This window comes from Diorhabda sublineata, chromosome 9, assembly GCF_026230105.1.
Source record: "Diorhabda sublineata isolate icDioSubl1.1 chromosome 9, icDioSubl1.1, whole genome shotgun sequence".
NCBI lineage: Eukaryota > Metazoa > Arthropoda > Insecta > Coleoptera > Chrysomelidae > Diorhabda > Diorhabda sublineata.
In genome coordinates this window covers 5508342-5531296 of record NC_079482.1, presented here as the reverse complement: position 1 = coordinate 5531296, position 22955 = coordinate 5508342, and the positions used below count along the sequence as shown (strand labels likewise).

The 22955-nt window shown below is 32.6% G+C and overlaps 2 protein-coding genes across 2 annotated transcripts; both read left to right on the top strand.

Moving 5' to 3' along the window:
• Positions 1–1818: 1818 nt before the first annotated feature.
• LOC130448700 (uncharacterized) lies at positions 1819–22298 on the top strand. Its single transcript, XM_056786176.1, has 9 exons — positions 1819–1912; positions 8070–8280; positions 18952–19108; positions 19322–19487; positions 20543–20676; positions 20738–20897; positions 20960–21288; positions 21739–21917; positions 22047–22298. Exons 2-9 carry the CDS (start codon positions 8099–8101, stop codon positions 22261–22263), a joined length of 1524 nt encoding a protein of 507 aa, XP_056642154.1. The 5' UTR covers positions 1819–1912; positions 8070–8098; the 3' UTR covers positions 22264–22298.
• LOC130448701 (probable small nuclear ribonucleoprotein E) lies at positions 19945–20446 on the top strand. The gene has a single exon (XM_056786177.1). It carries the CDS (start codon positions 20041–20043, stop codon positions 20317–20319), a length of 279 nt encoding a protein of 92 aa, XP_056642155.1. The 5' UTR covers positions 19945–20040; the 3' UTR covers positions 20320–20446.
• Positions 22299–22955: the final 657 nt, after the last annotated feature.

Sequence of the window (22955 nt, the reverse complement as noted above, 5' to 3'; positions counted from 1 at the left end):
TGATTTTAGTTGTGGGTTAATTTTAAATGGAGTGCAGAATCGAACATTTTCGGCATATTTTACTTTTTTTTCCGTAAAGGAAAAAAGCGGCTGTGGCTTACAAAGAAATATGTGAAGTTTGTGGTGCTGATTGCTTACACGTGTCAGAATTGGTATAAAATATTCCGTTCTGAAAATGTTTTCCTCAAAGATGAGCAACGTTCTGGTCGGCCTACTGTAGTTGAGGATGATCAAATCAAAGACATAATTGAAGAGGATCGTCATATAAATGTGCGAAGAGGCTACATGTATAGCACACAACAATTGATAACATGTCTTGTGCTAGTTAAGAACTTTGATATTTGGATACCTCGTCAATTGAAAGAAATTCATTTAACACAATAAAACGATTATGGAGCAAACACGATGAACCAGCACAAACCACATCGAAAGCTGAAAAACAACAACAAAAGGTCATGCTATCAGTTTAGTGGGATTACAAAGTGTGTTTTTTGAGCTGCTTTGAAGAAACCAAACGATCAATTCTGATGTTTACTATCAACAATTGATGAAACTGGATGAATCAATCAAAGAATAACGGCCAGAATTGTCAAATCGGAAAGGTTTGCGTTCCACCAAGATAATGCAAGGCTTCATACATCTTTGGCAACTCGTGGGAAACTAGTGTACCAATTATTCTATGGTACCATTTATTTCGAAGTTTGCAGAATTCTTTGAATGGTCAAACTTTCACAAATGACGATGATCCTCAATCGCACCTGGTTCAATTACTTTTCTGATAAGGACCAGAAATTTTATGATCGCGGAATCATAAAGCTGGAAAAAAGGTGGCAAAAGATCAATGAGCAAAATGGAAAAAATATAATTGATTAAAAAGTATATTTCGTTGAAAAAAATGTTTTATTTTATACTACAAACCGAAATTGCATTGTCGCCAACCAATACTAATAATATTCATGTCTTTGTATCAAATATTACTTTTGGAATCAAAATAAAATTTTATTTTATTTTTACAGTTTTCATTACATTACACATTTTGATTCCAACATGACGTCACGACGAAAGAAATCGCGCGTATCTACGCATTTGCATACCGGTGTATGTGTAGTGTGGTGTAATTTTTTATTGATAATTTAGATAAAGGAAAATGCCATTATTTTGCTGATTTGCTGTCACGTTTTGTTGCTAAAGTTAATTAACAACAAACAAAAACAGCATTTATCGATGAAAAAAATTTTGTTCCATTCCGATGATGCTGTGAATTGTCTGTGAATGTTGCAGAGAAATTAGACAATTTACGTTATAATTTATTGCTTAATCCCTTATATTTATATATATTTTTATTAATATCGTTTTTAAATTATTACAAAATAAAAATTAATTCTATAGAAATTTAACTTTTGTATTTACCTATCATACTATAACGCGACTTTTATAATAATCTACCTGAAAAAAAAATCTCTCGAAGTTATATAATAATAAACATAAGCTGTTCCATCCTTCTTACTTCATCATTGTGACTCATTCGTCGTTGTTGAAATACGATTTGGCAACGCGGTCTTTGCGAGGGCAGTAAACCTGAAGAATGCCGGTTTGAAGAAAATGAGACTTGTTTTGATTCAAACAGAACCAGCTAGTATAGCATCACAACTAAATTCACAAAACCAGTTGACGAATTATTTTGAACAATATTTTTCTGGCCAACTGAAATCTGTTGAGCAAAACAAATATTTTACCTTTACGATGTACCTGACCAGTGAGGTAAAGATTAAAATTGTAGCAGCCAGCATCCAAATCCATCATCTCAAATAGAAAAATAGACAGTTTTAAGTTATTGTGACAACAAGTAGCGTTTCAATTTAACGGATATACCTAATTGTTTGGAATGTGTGGTAATATCATGTGCTGAATGGTAAGTATTTTCATTATGTATTTAAATCTTGTCTGCATACAAATTATAGTCAGAGATGTTATCTGTGTTTTTATTATAGATTATGACATGCACATTATTTGTAGTCACAATAAATATAATTAAAAACCAGTACACTCAAAAAAATTCATATAGATTTATTTCAATTTTTCGTTTAAAAATAAATAGATCTATTTTTTAATTCGACAGAATTTCTGATTATATATTTTTAATATGAAATCAAAAAAAAACGTTCATTCAATAAGAGACATAGTAAATATTTCTTGTATTGTTTGTATTAAAATAAATACTGTAACATCTCCATATTAAGAAGTAGCTGGCAACATTGGAATAAAAATAACGAAAGAAATTCGGAGAAAGGTAAGGACAATAAGATTTTACATAGATCACTTCATATCGCAATATTTGTCTTTGAATAGTTTAGAAATTACAATTTTTCGAATTCTTCATTGAAAATCAACTTTACGAGGTGTAGCTTTCAAATAACGAGACTGGTGATATATAAGTCAGGCAACAGTCTCGAATTGGACAGGTATCCATGGATAGGCAGACGAGGATTTGTTGAGTGATTTCTTCCTAAGGGGCCTCTCAAGGACCGCGTTTTTACAGGAGGAGCAGGACCCTTCCCGACTTCCGAACTGCAATTGAAGAAGAATTTGAAACTCTTCGCCGACAGCTTGACATGCCTCACATCAATTTGAACACCCATATTGGGCCAAGTATGTACAATTCCGGCCCTAGCTTGGAAGCCATTATTAGCTCAGATTTGGTGGGACTCTGGGTCTGCAAGCCTGGACCAAGCCTTGTTACCTAGATAAACCCAAGACTGGTCTGCAACCCTGGGCCAGGCTGGTTGCTTATAAAAATTGATTTTTAATATATTGTTAATAAAATTTATACGCAGATGATGCAAAGATCATAGCAAATGGACAGAGGGAATTAAAAAAATCGATCAACAAATTAGAAGAAGAAGCAAGAAATTACAGACTGGGAATAAATGCAGAAAAAACAAAATATATGAAAATAGGAGGAAAACCAGAACACAGACGAAACCAACTGAAAACTAGCAAATACAATTTTGAAGCAGTATCGACCTTTAACTATCTAGGAATAACGTTGGGATAAGTAACCAGAGAGAGAGGATAAAGGATAGGATACAAAAGGCTATCACACCTATGGAAGAAACAAAAAAGTACTAAAAGACAAAAACATAAGCAAACAAAACAAAATAAAAATGTACAAAACCCTAATAAGACCATTAATCACATTTGCGATGGAAATAACAGTAATAAACAAAAGAGAAGAAGAAGAACTTAAAAGAACCAAAAGAAAGATAATGAGAACTATATCAGGCACAAACATAACACAGGAAAGAGAAATAACGGCAAATAATAACGAATAAATAGAGAGAGAATTGGAGAAGGAGAATATAGTGAGATACATAAAAGTACAAAGGCTCAACTGGGCCGGAGCGAGGAGATAACCAATTGAAATGATCAAAAGAATAACGCAATGGATCCCATTGTGGCCAAGGAGAAAGGGCAAGCCGAGAAAAACTTGGAGAAACGAAATAGAGGAGGACATAAGTGCACTCGATATAGAAACCTGGAGAGTAAAATGCCGAAACCGAAAAGAATGGAAAATAATAACAAAAGCAGCCAAAACAAACGACAAACTATAAAGAAAATAACAATTAGAAAACTAGGAGTAATCCACCTCAAAAAAAAAGGTTTTAAAGCGCCAAAAGCGATGATGATGATGATGATGTTAATAAAATTATAGTTTTATGACAAATTTCTATTAATACACTCTACTTATTAATGTACATAAAAATATTGGTTAGATAATTAAACATAATAAGAAATGATACTATTTTTATTGTCTTTTATGCGTAAAAGAATTTTATTCATAGGAAATTATTACTTTTAATGTTAAGAAATATATTATGGATATTGGAACAAAACTTTATATTGTTATTCAGAGTTCTGCCTAGCTTGTCTGACTATATGCCGGAGCTAAGTTACCCAGACTTCAACCAGGTTTGGGCCATTATTGGTTTGCCAAGGTCAATTTCCCAGCCTTGGCCCAAACTAAGCCCCGTCGTTCAAGTCTGGGGGCTCCTACAAGGGTAACCTTTTTTCAATCCCTTTTGTAATTTGAATAAATTCATTTCGACGGTGCATTTTCTCCTTTTAATGCAAACTTGTTGCCTGATGTATGCCGACCTCTGTATATTTATTTACTATCACCTTCCATAAACTCCTCCTATCTAATCTTTTTCTATCAGTCCCTTCGAGACGAGCCTCACTTTTTCGTTCATACCTTCAACAGACTCAAATCTTGTTCCTTTAAATGCAGATTTGATTCGTTGTTCTTGTTGTTCAAATGTCAGGTTTTTATGTACAAGCTTTGCACACTCTTTTCTCATATTAAAATTTTCATGTAAAATTTCCTGCACTAATACTTAGCCAGTGGTCATATTTTCATCCGTTTTTTATTTGGAAGGGCGACCTGCATGTGAATAATCTTCAACATCTTCTTGGCCATCTTGAAAACGCTTGAACCATTTAAAAACACGTGGACGCCACAAACATTGATTGCCATACACTTTCTTCGATAAATGATAAGCTTCATTTGCAGTTTTCCCAGGTTTCCAGTGAAATTTCATAACAATCCGTTGCCTCATTTTCACGTCGACTATTTGTACGAAGAAACAATAGAAACAAGTGCAATGACCTAAAGTGTCAGTATGGGCAGCAATCTTAGGCAAAGGAATAATTGGTCCTTGTTTTTCTTTAAGAAGAGAGCAAAAAGTCATTGTTAATATCGAACGTCATATTGCGATGCTGGAAAGTTTCTTCGACTTGAAACTTCAAGAATAGTGAATTCTAGGACTAGGTTTCAAAAAGGCGGAGCTACCAGTCAAACGTTAAATCATTTAATGATGTTTCCGAAACAGATATTCCCAGACAGACTGATTTCGAAAAGAAAAGATACCCGATGACCTACTTGTAGTTCATTATTGACGCCTATTGACTTTTTTGGTTGGAATACCTCAAACAAAAAGTCTACATTAATAACCCGAGAAACATCGATCAACTCAATAATTTCCGTTCACGGTTAGATGAGTTTCGTATAATTATTAAAAACAAAAACAAATTTTTTAAATATGCACGTTCCATTATGCCACCCTGTATTTAATTCATAAATAAATGAATATTTTTTTTGATATCTCATGGTTTGTGTTAATGCAGTTTTCTTGTTGGATTGGTGGCTCTTTCATCTAGTTTCATAAATAGTGAGATGTCTGTCCAACGTCACAATTGAGGACTTTGCAGCAAGAACGACGCAGCTCCAGTTTTAACGAAAATCGGGGTTATGCGCTGTTTACAATGATCAAAATATTAGCTATCGTTTGGTGCAAGATCGACGCAGCTATGGTGATTGGGTATACTAAAGCATGTAATAAAGGAGATGCGTCATACTGTGTTTGGAGCAAGAAAAACGTAGCTCCGCAGCTACGTCGCTCTTGCCCCAAACGCGCATCGCATTTTGTTTTGACGTTTATTAGATATTTTAGTAATTTAACTGTTTGCGTTAGTTTTCTACCTTTGCTATAATATTCTTAGTTGTTATTTTTGAGTTTATAACAAGTGTAATATGTTAGAGGAATTGGACAGTGAACCTGAACCTTTTAGTGGTGGTTCCAGTGATGAATATGTGGCAGATACAGCCGACAGTAGCACATCAAGTAGTGATAGTGATAGTTTGGAACTTTTGGCTACTGGAGCAAGACATCTTAATAGTGTGAACAAAATGGTCGGTCCTAGAGTGGTTGGCGAAGACTGTAAATGCAAATTTAAATGTTTCGAAAACTTTAATGAACAGGAGAGAACGCAGATCTTAAATAAATTTAATGAAATTGGCGAAAAAGTAATGCAGGATACTTACCTTGTAGGCCTAATAAGTACATCAGAAGTAACCAGAAAACGTCCTAAGACAGGAAATGGTATATTCGTATTGGTTCAAAATCCCACCGAGTATGCAAAAAAGCATTTGGTGCGGTTCATGGTATATCATCTAAAAGAATTGATCGCTTGTCAGTTTTCTTAAAATATAACGACGCTATCACATCTCCTAAGGATGGTCGTGGAAAGCATCACACTAGACCCAACATGATCCCCTCAGAAATCGTTGAGCAAGTAGATAGCCATATTCGCAGTTTTCCCAAGAGATCGTCTCATTACAGTCGTCAAAAAAATAATAATAAAATGTATCTTTCACCGGAATTAAATGTCAAGAAGCTGTATGAATTATATCTAGAAAAATATGAAAAAGATATGTTTGATATATATGGCCTAAAAGAAAAAAAACATCATTTCCGTCCGAAAGTGACTTACGACTTCTACTTTAGATATTTCAAGGCTAATTTTAATATTTCGTTTGGCAGCCCACTGTCCGACACTTACAAGACTTGCGACGAATATGAAAATAAACTTAAGCTACCCTTACCCGATGAAGAATTAAACCAAATTAAAACTTCTAAACAGCTCCATGTAAGCAGAGCTCAAGTATTCTTTGATGCACTCAAAGAAAAAACAGAAGAAGCTAAAAATAATCCCGAGGTATAAGTACTCTGCTTTGATCATCAACAGAATGCACCTTTACCTAAAGTCCCCTCTGGAGATACATTTTATCTTAGGCAGTTATGGGTTTTTAATTTCTGCATTTATTCTGCCAAATAGGAATTTCGCATTTTTACATGTATGATGAAACCACTGGCAAAAAGACACCCAATGAATCCATTAGCTTCCTAGATCATTATTTAAAAAATATAATGTTCAAGAATGTGAAAACATTGTACATCTTCTCAGACAACTGCGCTGCTCAAAACAAGAACGGAAGCCTAGTACAATATCTATCCACTTTGGGCCAAACTAAACAGTTTCAGTCGATTCTTCATCGATATCCTGAACCTGGCCACTCCTTCTTGCCATGTGACAGGTCATTTGGGGTTGTAGAAAAAGCAATACGAAAAATCGAACGAATATTTACTCCTCAAGAATATATGACACATTATGGCAAATGCAGCAGAAACTTTGAAGTGGTCCCAGTAGAACAAAACATGATTTTTGACTTTGTAAATTATTTAAAGCCACATTTTAAGAAAACAGTCATCAACCAGCATAGACAGAAATTTGCGATAAGCAAATACAAACTGATTTTATATGAAGCAAACAGTGGAATCCAGTGCAGCGAGTCTTGTAATGTACCTATCTATAGTACATTCAATATTCAACGTTCTACGTTAGATACCAATACAGCACCAAATCAACTGTATAAAGAAAAATTGCCATTGAAAAAAGTAAAATATGACAACGTGATGGTGCTGGCAAATCAATACGTGCCAAAAAACGACCTATCTTACTATGAAAAATTAACTTTTGCTCAGGGGAACACAGGTAGTGACGTCGAAATGACCAACGACGAAGAAACTACGAAGAAACTATTGAATAGTATTAGATTCTATGACTTATTATTATTGTTTTTGTTTAATGAGTAACATTGAATAAAGTTTATGTAATAAATATATACAAATTTTGCGTTCAAATGTAATTTTAGCTCTTTCATTATTGCAGACACGCACACTTTTTGAAGTTTTGGTGCAAGAATGACGTAGATCCATTAAAAAACAACTTTTTATTTGCTTTAAAATATTATATTTTTAGAAGATTTTCGGTATTTGTAATTGTTAAGGTACGTGCTTTTGGCAGTTTAAAACATAAAAGTGGTATCTAATAAACTATGGCGTATAAAAGTTTTTTTTTATTTTCTCAAAATCGACTTTTATGGAGCTGCGTCATTCTTGCTGCGGAGTCCTCAATTGTTACAAGGAAGTTGTTGAGAAAGTCTTTGTACATATAGTGAGGAAAAATCTTCTACATTTTGATGTATGATCTGTTTTGTTGTAAGGTTGAAGAGATTTTATTTTAACCTACATTTGTTCTAAAGTATTGTCTATTAAAAAATCAATTATGAATTAAAAGAGACCCTAAATCAAGATATTTATCAGCGAGAACGTATAAAAAGTGTAAGAATACAGAAATTAAAAAAATATATATTATATCCTTATATTTAGTTTCAGATAGTGATCATTATAAATATAAAATGGGTTCAAGAATAGGTGGTTTAAGTACTGTGCTACCAGCAGACAAAGCACTTGCAGGAGTTCCTCGTCTTCTTGATGATCTCCGAAGATTATCGGAAGATACCGATTCCGCAGATATTGTTTTCATTCTTGGAAGGGAAGAAGAAAGGGTATTGGCTCATAGAGTTATAATGATGGCAAGGTATTAATCCTCACAACGTATTTAGAAAAAAGTTTAACTTATACTACCCTAATTTTCAAACTGAACATATTTTAGGGTTTGTTCGGTTACTAAATTTACATAGGGTGTAACAGAAAAATGAACTACACACATTGATATTCAAAAATATATTAAAACAATATAAATATTTTCTCCGCGAAATTAAAGTTCGATATTCAAAATTATCTTGTTGAATATGTTGCTGTACAAACAATAATTTTTGATACTTTCAATAATACAATAAAATGTATCTAAATATCTGCAGATTCAGAGACTGAAATGTAGATTTCAGTGGAAATAAATTTCATTCCTCTGATATTGCTTCTGATTTGAAGCGCTCGTTTCCGGTCCGAATTGTTGAATCCCGCCATCATCAGGAAATGAATCTTTTCATTACTCGCAATTATTGACACTTCGAATATTCTCAGTTCTCTGTCTGTTTCATGATAAACTAGAATTTTGTAATAATGTTTATTGCCAAAATAAGTATACGTTTCACTGAAGCTTTTATTAAAATAAAAATAAACTAATACGTGACATATATAGCCTATGGATGGTAGTGAAAACAAAGTAGATAAAGTGTCCAGCTGTATATGATAAGTAACAGTTCAAAAACCTTCCAGAATGGCGCTAGTGTAGACAAAGAGTATGGTATGCAAAAACTTCAATATCATTTTTATCTCAAGCATTTCATTATTGAAATTTTCATTAACTTGCGTTATACGAAATATAACCTAAAATAAATTTACCCTGCTGCTAATGTGACGTCACTGATATTTAAGAAATTTTCACAGATTTTTCTCCCTCTCTCTCTCTTCCATATTATAAATGAATAAATTAAAAGTAAATTACAATAGTCGAAGCAATTGACTATTTAAACTACGTTGATTACTTACTAGTATATAGTTCACGGTAACTATGAGGAAAAAGAAGATTTTTATAAATTTGACAATTGTCAAAATAAGCTTATGCTCATTGAAAAATGGCCGATGTGGGGTAAACAAATGCTCTTGTCGTAAACTTCTGAGTACAAATTTATTTGTGATGTTATTTGTTGTATTTTAGACCTCATTATTTTCATTTAAACTGCGAAAGGTCTTCTTAAATGATTGCTACTTAACAAAGTGCGAAACTTCCTCCCGAAAAAGTCGTTTGGTGATTGGTTATTTTTCGACTATGCAATGTTGTGATTAACCTAGAAAAGTGATTCGTTCGATTCAAATATTTGTGGTATAAAACAAAAATTCAGAATGCACCTTCACGTTTTCACCTTCTTTGTCATCTCTTTATAGTGAAGTACATTTTTTTATTATTTTGGGGAAAATATTTTCAGACGTCAAAAGGTTTCTGTCTTTTACTGTGTAGAAAACTATAGTTCTACTTGTAATCAAAAAGGTGAAGATGAAATTTTCACAGATCTTTCTCCCTCTCTCTCCCTTCCATACTATAAAGGAATAACCGAAAAGTAAACTACAATAGACCAAGACTATTTAAACTGCGTTGATTACTTACTAGTATATAGTTCACGGTAACTATGAGGAAAAAGAAGATTTTTATAAATTTGACAATTGTCAAAATAAGCTTATGCTCATTGAAAAATGGCCGCTGTGGGGTAAACAAATGCTCTTGTCATAAACTTCTGTGTACAAATTTATTTGTGATGTTATTTGTTGTATTTTAGACCTCATTATTTTCATTTAAACTGCGAAAGGTCTTCTTAAATGATTGCTACTTAACAAAGTGCGAAACTTCCTTCCGAAAAAGTCGTTTGGTGATTGGTTATTTTTCGACTATGCAATGTTGTGATTAACCTAGAAAAGTGATTCGTTCGATTCAAATATTTGTGGTATAAAACAAAAATTCAGAATGCACCTTCACGTTTTCACCTTCTTTGTCTTCTCTTTACAGTGAAGTACATTTTTTTTATTATTTTGGGGAAAATATTTTCAGACGTCAAAAGGTCTCTGTCTTTTACTGTGTAGAAAACTATAGTTCTACTTGTAATCAAAAAGGTGAAGATGAAATTTTCACAGATCTTTCTCCCTCTCTCTCCCTTCCATACTATAAAGGAATAACCGAAAAGTAAACTACAATAGACCAAGACTATTTAAACTGCGTTGATTACTTACTAGTATATAGTTCACGGTAACTATGAGGAAAAAGAAGATTTTTATAAATTTGACAATTGTCAAAATAAGCTTATGCTCATTGAAAAATGGCCGCTGTGGGGTAAACAAATGCTCTTGTCATAAACTTCTGTGTACAAATTTATTTGTGATGTTATTTGTTGTATTTTAGACCTCATTATTTTCATTTAAACTGCGAAAGGTCTTCTTAAATGATTGCTACTTAACAAAGTGCGAAACTTCCTTCCGAAAAAGTCGTTTGGTGATTGGTTATTTTTCGACTATGCAATGTTGTGATTAACCTAGAAAAGTGATTCGTTCGATTCAAATATTTGTGGTATAAAACAAAAATTCAGAATGCACCTTCACGTTTTCACCTTCTTTGTCTTCTCTTTATAGTGAAATACATTTTTTTTATTATTTTGGGGAAAATATTTTCAGACGTCAAAAGGTTTCTGTCTTTTACTGTGTAGAAAACTATAGTTCTACTTGTAATCAAAAAGGTGAAGATGAAATTTTCACAGATCTTTCTCCCTCTCTCTCCCTTCCATACTATAAACGAATAACCGAAAAGTAAACTACAATAGACCAAGACTATTTAAACTGCGTTGATTACTTACTAGTATATAGTTCACGGTAACTATGAGGAAAAAGAAGATTTTTATAAATTTGACAATTGTCAAAATAAGCTTATGCTCATTGAAAAATGGCCGATGTGGGGTAAACAAATGCTCTTGTCGTAAACTTCTGAGTACAAATTTATTTGTGATGTTATTTGTTGTATTTTAGACCTCATTATTTTCATTTAAACTGCGAAAGGTCTTCTTAAATGATTGCTACTTAACAAAGTGCGAAACTTCCTCCCAAAAAAGTCGTTTGGTGATTGGTTATTTTTCGACTATGCAATGTTGTGATTAACCTAGAAAAGTGATTCGTTCGATTCAAATATTTGTGGTATAAAACACGTATAACTTCAAAAATTCAGAATTCATCTTCACGTTTCCACCTTCTTTGTCTTCTCTTTATAATGAAATACCTTTTTTTAGATATGTTGGGGAAAATATTTTCAGACGTCAAAAGGTTTCTGTCTTTTAGTGTGTAGAAAACTATAGTTTTACTTGTAATCAAAAAGGTGAAGATGAAATTTTATTAGATTATATTGTTTACCCCACGGCCGCTATTTTGAAGTAGATAAGCTGTTTTCTTAAATTGCCTAATTGTTTCCAGTCTAAGACTATAGGCACAAAATGAATGAATGAATATAAAAAAGCGTAGACCGAGAACACTTCCACAAAGAATAGAACGGTCTCCCTAGCCAAATCTGTTCATGTTCAAAATTGATGAAATATTAACTGGACTCAATTATAGCCTTCTTTTTTTGCATGAAATCCCAGATAATTTGAACTGATTTAATTCTACATCCCATTCAAACTTACTCAAATCAAAATAATTGAGATAACCACCCCTTTCCGATTGAGCATTAACCGTTGTTTTACGTAAATAACTCAAATCAGCATATTTTTGTATTGACAAGTGAATTTTAGGTTAGAATACAATGAGCTGAATGAATGTCTCAGTTTGTCATTCAACTTAATCCACTATATAACATCAATTAAATCAGATAATTTGCAAAAGTTGTTTTCTCGAACCCATTCGTACAACAGACACTTTAGCTTTACACCTACAAACACCATAAAAGTTGCAGTCAAGGAACAAACTCAGCAATGGTTTGCTTTTTAATCTGGTAAGTAGATAAAAAGTAATGCTGAGAGACAACATTCGCTTTTGGCTAAAGTATTTTTCGTTGTTGAAATAAATCGATTCGACTGAGGCATTAAGTAGTAAGTGGGGCTTGTTTCGTTGGATTTGTGACATTCTTAACTGCTAGATAGTCTTCCCCGGCAGGAGACTCTTCCTCAGAAAGTGGTATTAATAATGAATAATTAATATTAAATTGGACGCCACCAACTCTTTAACAAAGGACTTTAGAAATTAATAAAAAAAGAGATACGATTATCCAAAATAATATTTATTGCTAAGAACAATAAAAAAGTTTCAGCAATAAATAGGTTTTATTGAAAAAATAGTAAATTCGCATTAACTGCATAAGACACAACGAACAAAAGAAGATTTGTGTATATATTAGATAAGGCTGGGACTTATTTGGGATGGTGGTAGCACTCTAACCCAGATGTTAGAGTGACTTGAATTCATAGTCTGGTGGTTGGATCCTTGATTAGGTTAGGAAAAATAAAATGAGGAAGGAAAAGGAAACACAGATGGAACTTATGGAAGAAAGAACAAGAAGAAAGAACAGATTTGAGCAAAACGACCTTATACTCTAACATATAAAAAAAGCTGAATTTATATTTTTTAAATTATAATCAAACAGGAATCTGTTCTATTCTATTCTTTCTATTTCCCAAATAAATAGAATTTATATGAAAACTATCATACAAAAATTGCTTGGAACAAAAGGAAATCCATAAGATAAATGAAAATTTAGTGAGCACAATAAAAAAACCAAAGAAAAACTTACCAGCGAATATAAAAAAAATCAGATAGTTGATAGATAAACAATTCGATTCAATTTCGAGGTTTTATTGAATTTCTTAAATAGAGTGGGAAGTTGATAACAAATTAATTTTTCGAAAAACTCGAGTTAGAGTTAGAATAAATAAATCCGAAGTGACTACTGTACCGCAATACGTGAACAAAAGAATATTCAAAAATGTTTTAAGAAAAACGGAACAAGCCGAATGGCATGTTACAGGTTATTGAATATTGGGTTTATATGGTAACCATAAGAGCTTTGAGTGAGCTCACGAATTCGAGAAACTGTTTCTAATTCATTGTGGTAGACATGCGGTCAATAAAATGAAGTAAACTGGTTGGGTTAATAATGAAATGGCTCTGAAAACTTGCACAAGACACACGAAAATGCTCAGTCGGTTTTTCTTGATCCTCGGCACCAATTTGTTATAGCAAATTAGTTTGAAAAGGCGCTGGTTATGTGAACGGCTTGTATTTATTGAAAATAGATCGAATAATAATAATAATGTGACATAATTGATAAGCTTGATTAGAATCAGGAGATCCACAATAACTGGAGATACAACTGGATGGTTGTAAAGTTGGATTGTGTGAATTTAATGAAAATATTCCTTGTAGAAGAGTCCTTTAGTTAGTGCTCATCCTATTTTATTAAATATATCGTGAACCAGTACAATAAAAATAGTTTTTGATTAATAAGCCCTTTTTCGGACAGTATCTAACGAAATTTAGATACATAGATATTGCTGATAGTTGACACTGATACTGTAGAAAGGTTATACAGCGTTGCCAAATGCGATATAGAAATTATATTTATATGTTTTTATATAAATAATTTTGTCATTATTCATAACCCACGGCCGGATCACCCTATATACCCTCTTGCATATGAGAACAGAAGATCAAAGTGTAATTGTCCAAAGAAGACATCTTCAAACATAATTCTAAACAAGAGCCATTAAAAAATAGAAGAGTCTTATCATTAGCGTCATTACCATGAATTTCTAAAGGTGCGTAATAGACTTAAAGACAATGTCTCATAAAACCCCAGTCATGAATTACTTTGATGTCGTAATCAAAGATGAGCTGCTAGGGAGAATTGAGTGAAATCTATTGTTTGTTACTTCTCTTGTATAAATCACTTTTTCAATTACTTGAAGAACGTCTCGTATGTGGAGGAGAAAGAACGGTTCGATAAAACCAGTAGAGGATGATACTTGTAACCGGTTAATTCAAAGGTATACAATGCGATGAAAAATACTCGTAGAACGTAATTAGTTACTTTTTTTAAACAGCTTTTGTTTAGCCCTTCTTGTCATATTCAATTTTGAAACAAAACAGATTAAAGCAAAGTTAATATTAAAAAAAAGAATAATAGAAAAACCCAAAAGCATGAAGAAAATCTAAAATTGCAGTAGAAGAATGTAAAAAATTTGAAAGATTCATCGACTTACCTCCTTATTTTTCCTCTTACAACCGTTAAGTTCAGTTGTATCCTCAATCAAATTATTTATTTTTTTGTATCTTTGAATATTTAGTGGGAAATTGATGAAACGACATACCAGGAAATGAAAATAATACTTCAATTCCTTGGACCCTTAGTGTATGCAAACAAAGTTTCAGAAATAATCTTGGCTGGTGTGGAAGCCTATACAAACTGCACTAGAGCGAACAAACAACAAAAATGCTGCTTATCGCTCAAATCCTAGAGCCGAAAATCGTATAAACTTTGTTATTTCAAAAAATATCTGCAAGCAAACTTCTCAATTGCCCAAATGGATCAAAATCTTCCTGGAGATTATGGGTCAGTCGCAGTGACCACAAAAGAGAAAACGGACTTTTTGGGGCGCATGTTTGCTTCAAATTCAACTCTTGATTCGCGGGGAAAACTACCACCCAGCACGTCTAGAGTTGGTACATCTAGAATTTCAACACCGAGATGTGGCAAAACCTCTTAAAGACCAGAACATCAATAGAGCGACTGACCCAAATGGAATACCACCAAACGTATTGAAAAATTGCACAGCTGAACTAACAAATCCGTTATAAAAACTATATTCTCAATCATATGAAAAAGGTCTTTTCCCTGCAGATTGGGAAATTTCTCGGATTAAAGCAATACTGATAAAAGGAAAAAAGACGGTTCCCAATAACTACCGTCCGATTGCTTTAGTCCCAACCATTGCCAAGGTCATAGAGAAAGTCGTTAACCAGCAAATCATGATATATATTGAGTCTGCTAACATCACCAGCGACCATCAATACGCCTTCCGACTAATAGGCGATCCAGAGTTGACCAGAAACTTAGATAGTTTAGAGCATAGAAGAAAGGTCATCGTTCTGACTCTGTTTTACCGATACTACCACGGCAAATTCTCTTCCTGTCTAACATAATCCCGTCTAAAGCAGTTTTTGCAAGACCTACTCGGCAGGCAGACGAACAGCAAGTTCGCCTGCAGACGCCCAGAACTTCAATTTATCAGAACTCATTTCTTTGGAGGAGTGCAAGTCTGTAGAATCAGCTATCATGGTACGATATATACTCAATCAAATTATTTACTTTACTTCAAATGGGAAGTTGATCAAACGACATACCAGAAAATGGAAATAATCAACTGGCATATATCTGCATACGTGTTTTTATAAATAAATCAAATTTTAACATATTTATATTCCCAATTACCAAGGTGACAATCCATTGTTTTCCATTTCATAAGTGAATGTCAAAGTTATGCATTTTGGATTGAGTTCCGAGATGAAATCATCTGCATTTGCTTTTTTTATATCAAAAATAACCGCACTCTGAAAAAATGCTAAAATTCTTTATTAATCTACTTTTAAAAGTGATTTTCTACACTTTTATACCTGAGTAATATAATTGGTAAGTTCCAATCTTCTACTATGTTTTCCTGATTCATTCTCTCGTTTAATAATTCTTTTAGTACTCCATGTATTCCATAATTTCAGCATTTATATTGTCTCTTTCTGGTGCTTTTTATAGCTTTAATATTTTAATTGCTTCTACCATTTCTTCTTTCATTCTCGCAATCTGTAGTATTCCTTATTTCTGTCATCTTCTCCTCAACTTTTGAACTCATAAGCTCCTCATAGTATCCCCTTCATTACTTTAACTTTTTCCGTTCCCAATTGTTTTAATCTTCTATACAATAATGTTTTATTTTTTCTACAGTTTTCTAGCTTTCTATGTAGGAAATTTGGGACTTATTTTACACAACTTTTTTCTTATTGTTTTATAGTTATCATAATCGTCTTTAAATGTCTTATAATACTCATCCACATATAAGTATATAGATCAACGATGAACGTTGATGGGCAATTTTGTCCAATGATTTTCCTTCATTTTGATTCTATTTTGTTTTGCTACCAGAATTAGTTTTACTATATCAGGAATTCTGTTAAAAAATTATTAGAGTTCAATCAGTTTTCAGGATATTCCAAGGTCTGCAGAAAAGGTACACTTGGAAATATTTGGCTGGTATAAGGGAATTGAATTTAATTTCTATTTTCTTTACTCTCATGATAGAGATAAAGAATTTTCAACTGAAAAACTACTTGGTTTGAAACCATTTCAAAATATTCTATCTACGTGTATCAATTGCTCAAACGTAGGTCCCATTGTCTTCCCAAATTTGTAAGAACTATCAAAACACCTTTTTGTGAATTCAAACTTGTTAGCTTTAGAATGGGTAAGACCAAGAAACTAGTTGAAACTCGTGCCTTAATCTGCATAATCTAGACAAATGCAATCGTACCATTGCCACCGAATTAAAAATACCTCGACTGCAACGTGAAAAAATATGCAACCAACAGCATTTTTGGCGATAGAAAACATTGAGAGCTGCCTCGAAAAAGTACAACTGCTGAAGATAAACGTTTTATATTGATCATTAAACGTGATTAACGTTTCCTGGCCCATAGATAGCTGCTCAGATCAATTAATTTAGAGAGAGTTTTGTTGAGTGATGAGTTAATGTTTGAAGTTGTTGTGAAGAGATTTTAGATCAATGTGTAATCCTGGAGAATGGAGAACTGGTCGAAATTGAAGGGATTTTGAAAAAACAAGGCTATAAAAAAATATAGGTGAATGTAGTATATTCTGGCCAAAACCTGATCGACACAAAATTTATTTTTCAGTATGACAACCATCCCAAATATTTCTCGAAGCTGTACAAAGTATTTGAAATAATTGGAAAGGAAGAATGTACTGAATGTAATGACTTCAACCCGATTGAGTCGTTATGGAACAACAAGTCGAAAACCAGTTTCTTACTTCCATTTCACATCTTTGGAATATCCTGAAAAACAAATAGACGACGATTATTTTTCGAAATTGTTACGGAGAATGCCAAAATTGTGCACCGAAATAATAAAAGTAAAAGGGGGTTATATCGACAAACAAAAAATTTAAATATGTAATTACAGACTGTAGTTTAATTATTACTATATTCTTATCTTTATATCATCTTTAAAATATGTTCAGTATGAATTATTTCGACGATTCAAAAAATTCAATCTTCGAAAAAATGGTGAACCACTGCTGGAAACTAATTAACAAATTTAAAATAGAAATTTAAGTCTCCTAATTATGAATAAAATTACTTTAACAGAAATTATTTCCAAAATATCTTGAGAATAAGCGTTTTGTATCAAAACTTACTGAATGAATTATAAGACTGGTTTTTACTTAAAGTATTCAAACGTTTCGAAATGCAGGATTTCTACTATTCACCTCTGAAATCATTTCGAAATTCAATATTTCGACAATAAATTCTGCCGCTCTTCAAAGGAGAAAACAATTACTTTCCTGGCTAATGCCTCGACGAATATTGAATTACAACTCATCCGAAGAGCGTGATGTCAATCGACCTTTTTTTCGATATTAACATCCCCAATGGCTCTCAATTACAAGGAGAAGGTGTAACTACTGACTAGTTTCGACGTCATTACGTCTCATCAGAACAGTTTAACATCCGTCGTTCGGGCTTGAGACCCTGGTGATGGCAATCCCCAATAATCCGATGATAAATGAGGTGTGTAAAATGTATAAAAATAATTATTTACCATCGGAATATATATTACCGACTACTACGCTACACTAGATTTCTACCTGACTAGTGGTTCGCAGTTGAAAGTGAGGATGGCGCCACTTAACGTTCGCTGGAGAATATTTAACTATATATTCCAAATAGCGAGGCTCTTCGACGTTGTTTTCAGTTCGGGTTCCAAGCCCGAACAATGATTGTTAAAATGCTTTTATGAGACGTAATAACGTTGAATCTAGTCAGTAGTTACAACCTCTCCTTGCAATTGCTAGATATTGGGGATGTTAATATCGACGAAAGGGTCGATTGATATCACGCTCTTCGGAGGAGTTGTAAATCAATTTTCGTCGAGGCATTAAGCCAAGAAAGTAGTTTTTTCTCCTTTGAAAAACGGTAGAATATATTTGTAGATTGTAGATATCCTTTATTTTGATATATTTCAAAAAAAATGTAGTTATTGGATCTTAATCCTTGTTATATTCAAATTGACCATGAAACCTTGTACTATACAAAAAATATATTAGGTTAGCCTGTGTAATCAAACATTGTTATACGTATTTATTATTTGAGTGTTCCAAAATATTAATCTTTCTTTTGTGAAACACCTGATACATTCATGATATACACTTTTGTCCATATTCAAACTTTTTAATTTAAAAAACGCTGAAAGATTTCGTCTTATTAGTCTTTTTTGTCACATGCCAAGCACAAACTTTGCCATCATATTCATAAGCATTAATTTAAAATGTATGTATCATTAGAAAAATTATTGATGGTTATTTAAGAACAAATAAATTCCCAAATTTGTATAAATTATAGGACACTAAACAGTTGAATTATATATAATTATCATTTGATTAAAAAAATTTCATCTTATTTTCTCAACAAATCACTTTAATCTTATGCTTTAGATGTAGAAGTTTCCAAACTGCAAAAAGAGGTGAAATTTGCAGAATACCTGGGTGTACAGTATCACCTGCAGCTCCTGGTACCCCAACTCCTATTCGACTACCACAAACTGCTCCAGAAACATTTAAACAGTTCCTACTTTACATTTACACTGGAAAGGTAAATATTCTAAACATTAAACAGTGCTTTGAGAATATATAAATGTACAGAAACAGATGAACTGAGGTTCCATTAAAATCGACAGGATGAACTCCAAAAGCAAAGTCATTTATAGAGTTATTTAAAGGAAAAGAATATCAAAAGAAAACTATCAACTTTGAAGTATAGTCCAATTATATCCCTGAATCCACGCAATAATAATATTTTTTACAGATACTCCTTCAAGATAATGGTATATTTGAAATGATGGCGTTAGCTCAAGAATTGGGAGTTGACGAACTTAGAAATGCTTGCGAAGATCATGTTACTTCTACACTCTCGGTGCCATCTGCTTGCACATTTTTATCTGCAGCAATGGATATTCATGATAAATCTCCTGGTATGTAATTTCATTTCATATTACTCATTTATATTCTATTTTCAGATCATATAGACACTAATAAATAAAATCTGCTTATTACCACGGGCTTTTATAATGATGATCTATATTTAAAATCACTAAATTGAAAAAATGAAAAATTAAAAACGCCATTCTAAATTTATTGTAAAGTATTAATAAAAATACACTAAAATTCAACCCTAATTGTCCTATACAAACCCTTTGTATACTTAATATTAAAATAATATCTCAACTATCTTCCTCTCTACGTTGCAGTTATCCAAAAAGTGTACATTTTATTTACTCTCCTTGTCATCACAATTGTTTTTATTTCCAAACGTCCTCTACCTATTAAGGTAAAGAGTATAGCTTGATATCCGATTAAGTAAAGGCCAAAATAGTTCGTCTTAGAAGAATGACTTTTTTTAACCGTTGGTATTGAAATTGACAGTGACCATTGACAAACGTTTTGTTAGCGCTTGTTTTATAAAGTAAGGTTATTCATAACTAAGAGATACTTATAGTACTTTTAAGTAAAAAAACATCTACAAAAATGTCTTTCAAGCCGCAAAAAATACAAAAAGTGATGGTTCAACCCATCAACTTGATATTCCGATTCCTGCAGAATCGTTCCCGAGTACAAGTTTGGTTATATGAAAATATAAACTTGCGTATTGAGGGTCACATCATTGGCTTCGACGAATATATGAATCTCGTATTAGATGACGCTGAAGAAGTTCATATGAAAACCAAAAACAGAAGACAACTTGGAAAATTAATGCTGAAAGGAGATAATATAACAGTGATCCAGGATACGGCACCACCGAGTTAAACGATAAAATAAACAGTTTTAAGTGTAATATAAGTTAACGTATTTCCAAATCGTAATATAAACTCTTTTGTAATTTGCCTATTATTACCGAAACCCTTTCAAGTAGATTTAGTCATTTACCAATATGTTTACTTATAAATATAAAAAATATATATGTACAGTAAAATTCAGCAGTTTGAAATTGAATGTTTTGTATTGATATATAAATAAAATTAAATTTTAGGTGGAAAAGCTGCATCTGGTTTTGTTGAAAGATGTGTTAGTTTTATTGGTGAAAATGCTACCGAATGTGTCCGAACTAATTCATTCTTGAATCTTCCGAAAGAAGCTGTGATTAAAATTATATCCTCTGATTATGTAAGTTCTGATTTTTAGGAATTAATTTGTATAATATCATAATTACTATTTTAATTTGTAGTTATGTTTAGAGGAAGAGGATGTTTGGAGAGCTGCTCTAGGATGGGCAAAATATCAAGCGGGAGTTACACAGCCTACACATCATTGGACTGAAGAGGAAAGAGCCAGAGTTTGTCAATATTTATCTTTAGTTATAAATCATGTTCGTCTGTTGCTCATAGGTAACTTATAATACAAATTGGTATACAGTAGTGACTTAATGTTTTTTTAAATATTTTTACAGATAGCAGAGTGTTTGCCGAAGAAGTTGAACCTACTGGTGCTGTACCAATGGAATTGAGCTTGGAGAGATACCGTCATGCAGCTTTACCAAGTAAATACCCCGAAGCCTCTGAAGATCAACGTCTAAAACCTAGAATATCTCCACATATGTTTCCAGGATCCTCAATTTTGGGCCAAGACAAAAGCCATTTCCAGAGAATATTGAATGCTTGGTACGGAAATAGCAAACAAAATTGGAGGCTGGTTTATAGGGCCAGTAGTCATGGATATGCCGCATCTTCTTTTCACAGGCATTGTGATGGAGTTTCACCAACATATGTCATAGTATTAGTAAGTGGATACCTTCATTTAAAAACATTAATGACAAGTTTTGAGTTGTAAATAGTCATGTATAACTTTGAAACAATTTATTAATCTATTTTTTGATTGATCAATGCTTAAATATTTTTTTGTACTGTTATCATTAATATTAATTAGGTGTGTTGCTCAAGGCAAGGATGACCAAATCTCTCTGAAGCGAAGTGGAAGAAAACACCAGATATCTTCTATTTTCTCTTAAAATAATTCAACCACATACACATGTTTGTGTTTTTACCACAATTTGTACCAGTAACATTGATGATTAAAATTTAAATCTTTATATCGATTTATGATGTAGATTCAGCATTTATCTACGTTTGAGAAATTACGTCTAAACCTATTTGTTATATTGATGTAATAATTACATTCAATTCAACCTTATCCAAGTCATTTGTTGAACTTTTGTTTGGTCGATTTCAGGGTAAAAGAGGAGAAATCTGCGGAGGATTTAGTGATGCTGCATGGGGAAGACCACCAGGGAAAAGCCACTACGTCCATTCAGACAGAGCATTTATTTTCACTCTATACAATCATCAAGATGTCCCTCCTACTCAATTTCATCTTGTAAAGAAACCGTTTGCAATATGTTATCATCCTGAGTGAGTGAACAGATTAATTTTTATTCACAATTCACCTTAAATAAAATCAGAATTCTCGATAAATTAGTGTAAACTATTAAAAATAACTGGAAATCACTAGAGGGGTGTATAGTTTGGGATTTATTTCAGTTCTGGTCCGATATTTGGAGCTGGCGCTGATCTTCTAATTTCAAGCAATTGCAATACTAACATGGACAGCTATTCAAATTTGCCACATACGTATGATGGAGAAGGAGCTTCGCCATCTGTTTTAATGGGAGATTACAACTTTATGGTAGCCGATTATGAAGTATTCACACCTGTAATCTCAAATTCGAAAATAAATAAAACTGAAAGATACCAATAAGAACGTTAATAAAGAATATTTTAGTAAGTTTGTAATTGTGTAATTTTTATGAATATACACCAAGGGCGGCTAGTGTATAAATGTTTTCAAAAAATTAAGAACTTATAAAATAATTATTAAATAATTCAAATAATACTATTCTATACATTTTCTTTCACTTATCAAAAAGAAAAATTTTAATACTTATAAGTCGCCTTTAAATACCTTTATAAACAAATGAAATGATGGTGTTAGCTAAAGTCGACTGGTTATAGTATTATTATTCATCCGGAATACACGAACATGTTCTGCGCGCTCTTTTTATGACGTACATTATAGACCTGTCGTTCTACATCAGTGGGTGTTAAACTGGTGAAGTTCGCTGCTTTCAGTCCAGCGCGATACGGTAGGTACATGCCGAGTAAATATTTTTTTTTCGCGACTTTCTGAATTGTCTAGTTCTTTGGGAAGATTCGAACTGAATAACAACATACTATAATAGAGTGTGATCTTGAATAGTATTGAAGTTGTTATTGCTCGATAGATTCTGCTTATTACTTAAATCTATAGAGCCATAAATAAAAATGTGTCGGCACCTTTTAGTGAGTTTCGATGCATACATCAGTTAAATGAACAATCTCTCAACATAATTAAGTTACTGGAAGTGTTAAATCTCTTGTTGTTGATGGCATTTTTGATTATTGAAACATAGC